Consider the following 10,368-nt stretch of genomic DNA (forward strand, 5'->3'; position numbering starts at 1 on the left):
CTTCAGAAATTATAGAACGAGATTTCTTAAAAATTTTAAAATATTTCAGAATTCTCATGAATTCTAGAAATAATGTAATATTTTCTCACTACTTCTGAAAAGTTCCAATTCGTATATAAATAATATGAGAAATTTTTTAAAAAATTATGAAATTATACAAAAATTCTGAGAAATTGAAAAATCTAAAAAATTATAAAAAGAATTTTAAGAAAAATTTTCTTGAGCAGCTAAAACTTTGCTAACCACAGACAAACAGAAAAATTCTGAATGCTTCCGATATTTAGCGATATACAATTTCAATCATTACTCGCTCAATGAATTAATTAAAATCAATGTTAGAGATTTTCTACAATAAGCCAAATAATATTTTAATCGTAATTGATTATGATTGATCAATTTCTTACGGCTTAAGACTTAAAGCTTAAGTAATTGCTTATTGTAGAAAGTCTTTTACACATAAATATATTTATTATATTTAACATGGAATATTATCGGTATTAATATGAAATTTTGACATAGTGAATTGTTATGTATACCAAACAACATTCAATTTTGGCAATCGGTGAATTTTGATTAATTTTTATTTCGATCAATTCATCGCAGCATGTTCTAAGCTCATACAATAATGTACGATAATTGGACCGAACGATCTCTAATCCGATAATCATCTGAGAATAACATTGTCAAAGGTTAAATCTCTGTTCTCGCGATGGATGCCAGATTTTTTAAATGGATTCCACGGAAGCCTTCTCACTACGTGCGCTGTAGTGACGGATCCCGCCGGGCTTGGTTGTCCGGAAGAAACTCCAGAAGAGCTGCTCGCCGAGACGCTGCCCTTATCGTGATTGTTGGGTTTTCCTGGTTTCTAAAATAATTAGTTTCTACTGTACTTTTGCATTGACCGATTATTATTTGTCAGAGAAATATTTTATTTATAACAATTATCTTTTTTTTAATAAAAAAGAGAATGTAAAAATAGACAAATAGAAAAATTTATTATCAAAACTAATTAATTTCAATTATCTAATCTCTATTATATATTGCTACATAGGATAAAACCGCCCAAAAGTACGTTCTTTTCCTTCATGCTGTATAATTTGTATGTATATACAAGAATCCGAGTTTGAGCAGTAATAAAATGCTGCTTAAACTATTTTTTATAATTTGAACTTTATAATTTGAAAAATTGGTCAGGTATCAATTTGATACAAACATTCATTCAGGAAATTAATTTTACCTTAATTAAAACCCTATTGCAACGTTACTTTGATTTTAAGCGAGGCTCTCAGATCTCTGTCTGACTCTGTTTCTTTTTCAGCTTTAAAACGAGACAGAGAGAGTTTTAAGTCTCGCTTAAAGTCAAAGTAATATTGGTGCAACCAGGCCTAAAGGTAAAAATGCGTACTCTTGGGCAAGTGTCTTCTCGAGAGTACACACTATTAAAAAAGTGTCGCTTATTGTAAAAAACAATGTTGATTGAAAAGCTTTTTATTTTTAATTAAATATAAATTTTTATAAATACCTGAAGTATTTTTACGTGCAGAGTTCACATAAATAAGTTTTCGATCGACGGTCGATATCCCAGCGCAATCGATAATGGGCCTAGAGCCAGCTGCTTTGGTACCAGAGCCCTTATTCTTGAAAAATATCGCATACATAAAACTAGGGAAATATTATAGTATACGTAACGTACACTATAGTATTTTCTTAATTTTATGAATGTGATACCAGAGAGAAACTTGAGAGAGGACATGAGAGCCTTTTTCCTGTAACTAAAAAATGTCCCCGCGTACTATTGTCCTCTGAAGAAGTGGATATAAAGCTACACAGCAATATCTATTTCCTTTTTGCGGTGTTCTTGATAGAAATAAATCGTTGAAATTGTTGAAATAAAATCTATCAAATTAATAGAGATTTCAACAATTTCAGTGATTTATTTCCATTAGGAGCATTGCAAAAAAAAAAATTGCTGTGTAGTTTACATCCACTTCTTCAAAGGACGTATAGTAGTATGCGAAGACATTTTGCGGTTACAGAAAAAAGACTGCCATGTCCTCTTTCTCTCTGGTGATACTTTTCAAGAAGAGGGGATCAGAATTCAATTTTCATCGAATTTAGAATACAAATACAACCGTTACAAAATACATGTATCATCGTTATCATTATCTACAGTATCATTGTTTCTTACGGGCTCGATCAAGTTTTCAAGTGCGTACTTTTTGCGGACATCACGTCACTTTTTACTTTTAATAATGCAACCGTATAAAAATTATTACAGATATAATATTAAGTAAAATATATCTATCACTATACAAAATAATACAAAAAATTTATACACATAAAACAAAAAAGGTAAATGTCTTTTTTATATACATAATATAAATGGTACAGACTCATAAAGTAACAAATTAATGTAAAAATCGATAAATTTATTCGTGACAAATATAGTAAGAAAATGAAAATCAAATTCACAAATTTATAATCTCCTAATATATCTTCTTTAAGCTCCGGATACAATGCGAAGAAATAGCGATAGCGATAAAAATAACACGATTTTAATCTATCAAAAACTGTATATTCCATTGTATCTTTGTTTTGTAGATTTGTTTCTGATAGGTTGAAATCGTGTTATTTCTATCGCTATCGCTATTCTGAGACATTATTTCATTGCAACGATTACAAGTATCTTTTACACAGATTGGCTAATCAAAAAGATATGTTCTGTATGAGTTACAGCTGTTGCAATCTAATATAGTTGTGCCGTATCCAGTAAACAATAATTAAAATGTGAATTAAAATGGGTCAACATTTTCAAATACGCATTCGCGAACATTAAAATAAATTTCTTTTTCAATCCAAATGCATTTTTATTTATTTATAGGAATTTCATGAAGCACATTTTTATGCCTTTCAATCTAAAAATAATACTAGCTTTTTTCTGTGCGTCGTGAATACTTCTCAAGTCAAAATTCTGAATAGGAAATACAATTTTTTAATCCCATTGAATTCAATTGATAGAATCTAATAATATAATTTTTCTTACTTAAAATACGCACTCCAGACAACAGATAAACTTTCAATCCATTTCAATTCATCCATTTACTGGGTAAAGCTTAATGCGTACTCTTTAACGATACGTACTTTTGGACGATCTTACCCTATATAATGTTTAGAGTATTCTTATCTTAACTAACGTGTTGCATTATATTTTTTATCGGAATATTATTAATTATAAATTTTATCATTTACCTTTAGATAATTCCTATCCATTGGGGTGACTAATTTCAAATTTATAAAGTCACCGCATTGTTTTATCATCCGCACGACTTGCTCGTGGGATGCCCACTTAACATCTTTTTCGCCGATGCCGACTATGAAATCACCTTCCTTCATTCCGCCCACCTGAAAAAGAAAGTTTTGTTATTATTAATATTATTAGGTATTTGTGATCGTAATTGCAATTAAATGCATTATATAATCACAAAAAGAAAGATTGAAGACAATTGGGTAAAAAATTTCGCTAAAATTATTCGTTTTTTAGAATATTTTCATCACTGAAAATTTGTTGAGATTTCATTAAATGTGAATTTTTCAGATAACATACTGAAAAATTGCTGAAATGGAACTGAAATTTCTTCGAAATTTTGCTGAAAATAAATTTTTTTAAAAATCTGAACTGAAATTAAACAGAAATTTTTCTAAAATGCTGAAATTTCACTGAAGTGTTTCAAAACATGGAATAATTTCAGCAAAACGTTTTTCCACTAAAATGAATATATTAGATAATGAGGATTGTTACCCCGATAAGATAAATTGTGGAAATATTATACAATAATGGCATCATCAACTGACGACAATTTTGCAATAATTGCGCTAACAAAGATAATTTGCCATAACACAACAATTTTGTCAGAATAAAATTTCTAAATGATATTTATCAAAAATTTGATAAATCCAATTTGAGATGTAAATATTTTTTAATTCACTTTCTTTCAAGAATGAAAGGAGAAGCCGGTAACATATTGAACAAATACAAATCAGAACACATTATTTTCAACCGATTATTTTCAAACTGAAATTGTTCGATAAACACTTCCAGAAAAATCAGTTCATATATACATTTTAAGAGCCGTTTGACTTAAAAATTTTTAATTTTGCTGCTAAAACTAAATTTAATGCTGAATATATCAGATTTTATGTTGCAATATTTCTACATTATAATTTAGAAATAATTGTACATTTTTATAAGCAATTATTTTTCTAAAATATAGATAGATAAAATATTTTTTCCAATTATTACACAATTTCTTTCTAAATTTAATTTGATAAATATGCCGCTAAAATGAGCTATATCATTATTATTTTGTCGAAATACTATGTCGAAATTAATTGAGCAAACGGTTATCAGTATTATTTTAAAAAAGATTAGAGTTTTTGCATTTATTTTTCTAAATATATCCGTATAATTGCAAATTATAAATTTTATGCAAGATCATATAATTTTATAACCATTATCCTGTATTGGATAGATTATCTTACATCCGCTAGTGAATTGTGATCGACGGCTGCTACTATCACCGGAGCATCACCCCGTACACTAAATCCAAAACCTTCGCCGTCAGGGCCTCTTTGAAGTTGTATCAATCGCGGTGCTGTCCAATGACGTTTGGCAGAAAATATCGCTACAGGTCCCAACGACTTGAAAAGGTCGTCCACTCCGTGCTGCCCAAAATCGGGATGAGTGATACTAAGTTGAAATTTTGTCGAGGCTACATTTGCAAATAGAAAAGAACAAAATAAAAAATATGCATTTTGATATTATAATTTATTTTCATCGAAATGGAAGAGACAAAAATTAATTATGTTTTGATTAATAAATTTTTTTACAAAGCGTCGTACCGATAATATCCGGTGGATCCAAAAGTTCTCGAAAATCATCTTCATTACCAAATCTATTATAGCTTTCAAGCGTTGCTTCTTGAGCTTTCTTCAGAACCTTCGCTAGAGCTTGTTTACCCTTCAGCTCGCGGCACATTCTCTGAAGCCGTTGACTCTCGTCATGCAAAACAAGAGCTTCTCTGAGATGTGCTTTGCCTGTAATAAGAAGTTTCTGTTCATATACGTCTCTTACTGAGAATAAATAAAAAGAAGAAATGGCGACGTAAAAATATCATTTATTAGTATTTTAAATCAATGTCATTTATATAAAATAAATTTCGCGTAAATGTAAAACCTAATAATTTCCTTTCGTTGTCATCTCTGGGAATAGTTGCGTCCAATTGAGTTTTCCCATCGCTCTTTTGAATATGCTCCAACGTGAGCTTTGTTTCCACGCGAAATTCAGCAATTGGTCTGTCCAGCAGACCAACAGCGATATGCTTGTGAGCGAGGGCAAGATGGTGTTCGCGCTTCACTAGTATCAACGAAATCCACGTCTCCGGGACGTAATCACGAACTGGCTCGCGTGATATCAATCCGTGGACATCATTATATATCGCTGCAACCTGGATTAATCATCTTCATAATTCATGTACTTTATTATACACCGATATTATATACCGATAATGGACACAAAAAAATTGTGAAAAAGTTTTTTTCTTTTTTCTTTTCTTTTACCTGAGCTGCCTCTTGAGCAAGATCTAAACAAACATCGACGTTTCTGCTGTCCTTCGATTGAAGTTCCAGTTTTTCAAAGAGACACTCCCTTGCCTGAGCCTAAAATGCGAAATGAATTAATCGTTAATAGTATTGTATGTAATACATAATATTAAAAAATATTAATATTATTTAATATTATATAATATTATAAAAAATATTATAAATAAGAGATCACTAATTATAAGCAGCGCCGTTTCAAAGATTTATTGCGTCTGAATGCAGAGCGTCCTACCTCTCTTTTGTATCGATCCAAATAATTCATATCAATCTTCACTAAATCCAAATAAATACTATCACGGCTATAATCAACATGAAAACCGCCATGCGCACGTGGCGGTACGATTATTTTTGTACGATTGTTTTTATAAAGATATACCATCGGCTGCAAGGATGTGCTGCCGTTATACCCCGGCTTGAAACGGCCCTGATTATGTGATAGAATAGTTTTTTTTATTTGAACAACTATCAAAACAAACATTAAATTATAAGACTAAAGCGAGAACTCACAAGCATCAACTGTACCAGCATCTCCAGCATATCTGGACCCAAATCCATACTTGGTGCATTTGTGAAATTCTCATGAATATACCGAAAAGTGCCAGCCGCTCTGAGAAAAGCGTCGACTGCTTGGTCGAGTCCTCGAGCCGTCAGACGATCCTGCTTGGCAGCCAGTTGCGTATAAAGCGCACCGGCATTAAAAAGAATGGATGCTTTCTCGAAGGCAACTGTTCGTTGACAACTCGGCACTCCTGTCAACGAATCGAACCATTCAAAATAGATGCCAAGACTTCTGTCAGGTGGAAAGAAACGTCTCTCTATGAAATAAAGCTGATTATAATAACGCAGGAGTAACGCGATGCCTGCTGAATCTCTGGTCGGTGTCCTTGTAGCCTGCGAATATAAAATAATAAAGTATTTATTTATATAAAATTTTTCTTTATAATCGATCAAAGCAGGTTCTTAGTACTTAAATATTTCTTATATGAATTTATATACATATATCTATTATAATTCTGCATATTACGCGCCGAAATCTATTTTGGCGCGCAATATGCTTGAAACACCATCATGAGCAGAACCAGAATAGTAATATCTATATTGCAAGCAATTTAATAATCTTTTTTATCTCCCCCCCCCCCTCCCCCCTAAACATCTTTATAAGAATATTAATAATCAGATGTTAATGAGAAAATCTTAAAATTTGCGAATAATTTATTACAAAAAATATTGCCTCAGTTAAGGTTTAAAATTGAAACTCTTTTTTTTTTCTTTTTTTTCCGGAACGGCGTTATACTAATTCAACCGAAGTTATTTTTTGCAATAAATTATTTCTAAAATTCTCGTTGATTGTTCAGATTATTATCTGATTATTAATATTTTTATAAAGATGCTTATTAGCATAAAAAAATTATTAAATTGCTTGTAAATTTAATAAAGTGATTATTACTTTGATTCTACTTGATGGTGTTTTAAGATCGAAAAATTTACATTCGTATTATATTATCTCTTTTTATGTTTATTAACTTAAATTATGTATATTTGGAATAATATTCAAAAATTCATCGAAAATTATGATATTTTATAATAAAAAAAAATTGAACAATGCAAAGTTCTCCATAGAAAATTTCTGAAATATATAAATAAGAAAGATAAAAAATTGTATATATTTTTTGTAACTTCTGTAAAAATTATTACTATTATGGAATAATATGGAGAAAAAACATGCATTATTTGTTTACCTGTCTGGTTTCCATCAAATCAGCTATAGCTTCTTCATAGTTTTCCCCGTCTTCGCTATAATGCTCCAAGATGAAATCCTACAAGAGAAAAAATAAATAATAAAAAATCGTTCATGCGGGGTGTCAATCAATAATTCATGACACGTGCATGTAGCACGTGGAATCAGAAAACATGATTGACAATGTTAAATCGATATCCTCATAGCAACTACGACGCTTTCTTGGTTAGATATTTCTATTCACGATATTTGCGATTTTCCTCCGTGATTCTGGTTAAAGTGCGTTTAAGTGAGAAGCTAATGCAAGATAAAAATGGTAAAAATTACTCTTGAATTAATACGGAAACGTTCGGAGCATAATGAGGGCGAAATATCGACGTTGGAAGAAATAGCTTTGCACCAAGAGAATATCGATAAAATTCAATTGATAGATAGACACTGCAGAAATCTCAAGATCCTCTTATTGCAGAATAATCTCATATCGAAAATAGAGAATCTGAATATGTTGAAGAGACTGGAATATTTGAACCTGGCCCTCAATAACATCGAGATTATTGAGAATCTGGAGGGTTTAGAGAGTTTAAAGAAGTTAGATCTCACCCTCAATTTTATTGGAAATTTACAAAGTGTAAAAAGTCTCAGGTATTTTCTTTTATAAATATTAGACGTTTACTAATTCAATCGATCAATCGCATTATGCAACTTTTACGAAATAAAATTATGTACAATACAATGATCAAGGGAATGAATTAAAGAACTTATTGCCCTATATTATTATATGATATTACATAATTATTAGGATGTATAAATTATATGTAGATAATTTCTCATTATTAATATCATAAAATTCATCAGTTAAGAAATGTATCAAATAATTTACCTGATTAATTAAACAAAGTCCAACTATCAAGATCAGTCAAAGTTAAACTTTGATCAATTGTGCATTAATTGATATAATTTTCACAGTAGACTATTATATAATTTTAATAGAACTATAAATTCCCTTTCGATTCTCTCTAAACTATGGTTCATGTTTTACATAGATGTAATGAACATTTGGAGCATTTGATTTTAATGGGAAATCCGTGCACGGATTATGAATATTATAGACAATATGTTGTAGCGACTTTACCACAATTGCAAGAGTTTGACATGCAGGAGATTGAAAGGTCGGAACGTATCAAGGCATTGCAGATCTATTCGCGAGCGCAAGATGATGTTATTGAGAGCTATTGGCATTATGAGAAAACTAGGATAGCTCAACGCATTCGTCGTAATGCTGAACATGAAACCATAGAAACAATCAATCAAATGGTAAATTAAATAAATGATTTCCAGTATTGTCATTATACATAAATGTCTTTTAAATTATCTGCAGTCTTCTAAGTATGTAAACAGTTATGTCGTAGATTCATTTACGCATGAAAAATACAAAGACGAGCGTATAATATTTTCCTTAGAATATTACAGAGGAGCAAGCGAAACATACAAAGAACGAACAAAATGAAAATACAGAGCAGGATGGTGAGCCAGAAAATGAACGTTTCTGGAAGCAACCTAGTTATCATACGCCAGAAGATAGAATCGTTATCGCTGAACGATTTATGAAAAAACAAGAGAAAAAGCATCATATTTCGAATACGAGTAATCATTCAAAACGTGTGCTGAAATTATTCGCTCCAGACGGAAGAGCATACAATATAAATCAAGCAAAAGTGCCATTCAGATTAAATGATGAAAGCAATCCCGATTTTGTTGTTCTTGAAGTTTCCGTTTATAGGTAATCATTAATTAATACAATTACATGACAGAGGAAACTATTTGTTACAATTTTTTATTAGGTTCTTTATAGATATAATGTATATATTTAAATTAACGAATATTTATATAAGCATTGATCCAATACATCTTTAATTAAATATAATCTATATTTTATTTCGTATATATCAATGTTTTCAAATATTTAAAATTAAAATTTTTCATAAAACTTCATTTCATAAAACTTTTCAGTAAAACTGCAGATAAATTTTGTTTGTAAGAAAGAGAAGACAAGTTGTTATTGACAATAAAATGAGACAAATTGTCATATTTACAATTATCTCAAACATGTATCTATATTCAAGATTACGATGAAATCAAATATAAAATACTTCATACAAAATATTTATTTTAGAATATAAAATCAAAATTTATAAAAATATATTAATACAGATTTGTCTTGAATTAGTTATTAAATTAATATCTATCTCAATCACTAAAAGAAAGAAATAATTAATTTATCAATTCTAAACATAGCATAAATTCTTACATTGTACCAGGCCGTCAGGTTCACACCTTGACGGAAAAATGGAAGCAAATCAGAACTCGCGGAAAAACAGAAGCAAACAAGCGAAATGTACAACCTACTACTACTGCGAGTTTCGATTGGCTTCCGCTTTTCCGCTTTCCGCTTTTCCGTCATGGTGTGAACTTGGCCTCAGTCTTTCTCGATCGAACTATAACTAACGCTTAACTCTTTATTCTTCATTCGAGAAAATACAAATAAAAAATTAGTATACATATCAATTTAAATATATGTTATTGTTATAATGTACATAGAAGAAATATACAAAAGAAATAATAACATGCCTATAGCTTATGTATCCAATAAAACAACTAATTCACAGAATGAAATATTTACTTTCAACAGCAAAAATCACATAAACAGACTATATTTTACAATACAATTTACGGCCAACAAACTAAATGAAATAGTAAAAATGTCATAAGTATATTTATGTATATGTTTATAAAAACGTATTGTTTTCTTTAATAATTAAAAGAACCAATTGTAACAATTTGCTTCTTCTAATATCCTCGATATTTAAATATCTATCCTCGATATTTTTTACGGCATAGAGATTTTGAAGATTTTCAAAATTTATTAAATATTACATTATTAATGTATATTAATGAATATATATATATATAAT

General features: G+C 30.0%; 2 protein-coding genes across 7 annotated transcripts in view; one reads left to right on the forward strand and one right to left on the reverse strand.

The window, feature by feature from the left end:
• Positions 1-497: 497 nt before the first annotated feature.
• The window catches only part of LOC108687736 (rhophilin-2), a 45,989-nt gene continuing 36,118 nt past the window's right edge, over positions 498-10,368 (reverse strand). For 5 of the 6 annotated variants that reach the window (XM_018193664.1, XM_018193663.1, XM_018193662.1 and 2 more), the window contains 8 exons: positions 7,398-7,475; positions 6,166-6,549; positions 5,617-5,715; positions 5,234-5,504; positions 4,900-5,094; positions 4,540-4,769; positions 3,250-3,402; positions 498-865 (listed from right to left, as the gene is read on the reverse strand). In XM_018193664.1, coding sequence (XP_018049153.1) covers positions 665-865; positions 3,250-3,402; positions 4,540-4,769; positions 4,900-5,094; positions 5,234-5,504; positions 5,617-5,715; positions 6,166-6,549; positions 7,398-7,475 — 1,611 coding nt within the window. In that variant the 3' untranslated portion in view covers positions 498-664. Of the gene's footprint in view, positions 866-1,522; positions 1,638-3,249; positions 3,403-4,539; positions 4,770-4,899; positions 5,095-5,233; positions 5,505-5,616; positions 5,716-6,165; positions 6,550-7,397; positions 7,476-10,368 lie in introns of all 6 variants that reach the window. The other variant, XM_018193661.1, reaches the window with a different exon arrangement.
• LOC108687738 (protein tilB homolog) lies at positions 7,710-8,821 on the forward strand. The gene is made up of 3 exons (XM_018193666.1): positions 7,710-8,038; positions 8,440-8,710; positions 8,795-8,821. The coding sequence occupies exons 1-3, from the start codon at positions 7,710-7,712 to the stop codon at positions 8,819-8,821; spliced, it is 627 nt and encodes a 208-aa protein (XP_018049155.1).

The sequence above is a fragment of the Atta colombica genome, unplaced genomic scaffold (genome assembly GCF_001594045.1).
Source record: "Atta colombica isolate Treedump-2 unplaced genomic scaffold, Acol1.0 scaffold215, whole genome shotgun sequence".
Classification (NCBI taxonomy): Eukaryota; Metazoa; Arthropoda; class Insecta; order Hymenoptera; family Formicidae; genus Atta; species Atta colombica.

What these genes read in the sequence shown, in the direction of transcription:
- LOC108687738 (XM_018193666.1), top strand. Translation starts at nt 7,710, where the DNA reads ATGGTAAAAATTACTCTTGAATTAATACGGAAACGTTCGGAGCATAAT. An exon ending in CAAAGTGTAAAAAGTCTCAG is followed by an intron (nt 8,039 to 8,439) that starts GTATTTTCTTTT and finishes TGTTTTACATAG; the next exon opens with ATGTAATGAACATTTGGAGC. An exon ending in TAGAAACAATCAATCAAATG is followed by an intron (nt 8,711 to 8,794) that starts GTAAATTAAATA and finishes GTATGTAAACAG; the next exon opens with TTATGTCGTAGATTCATTTA.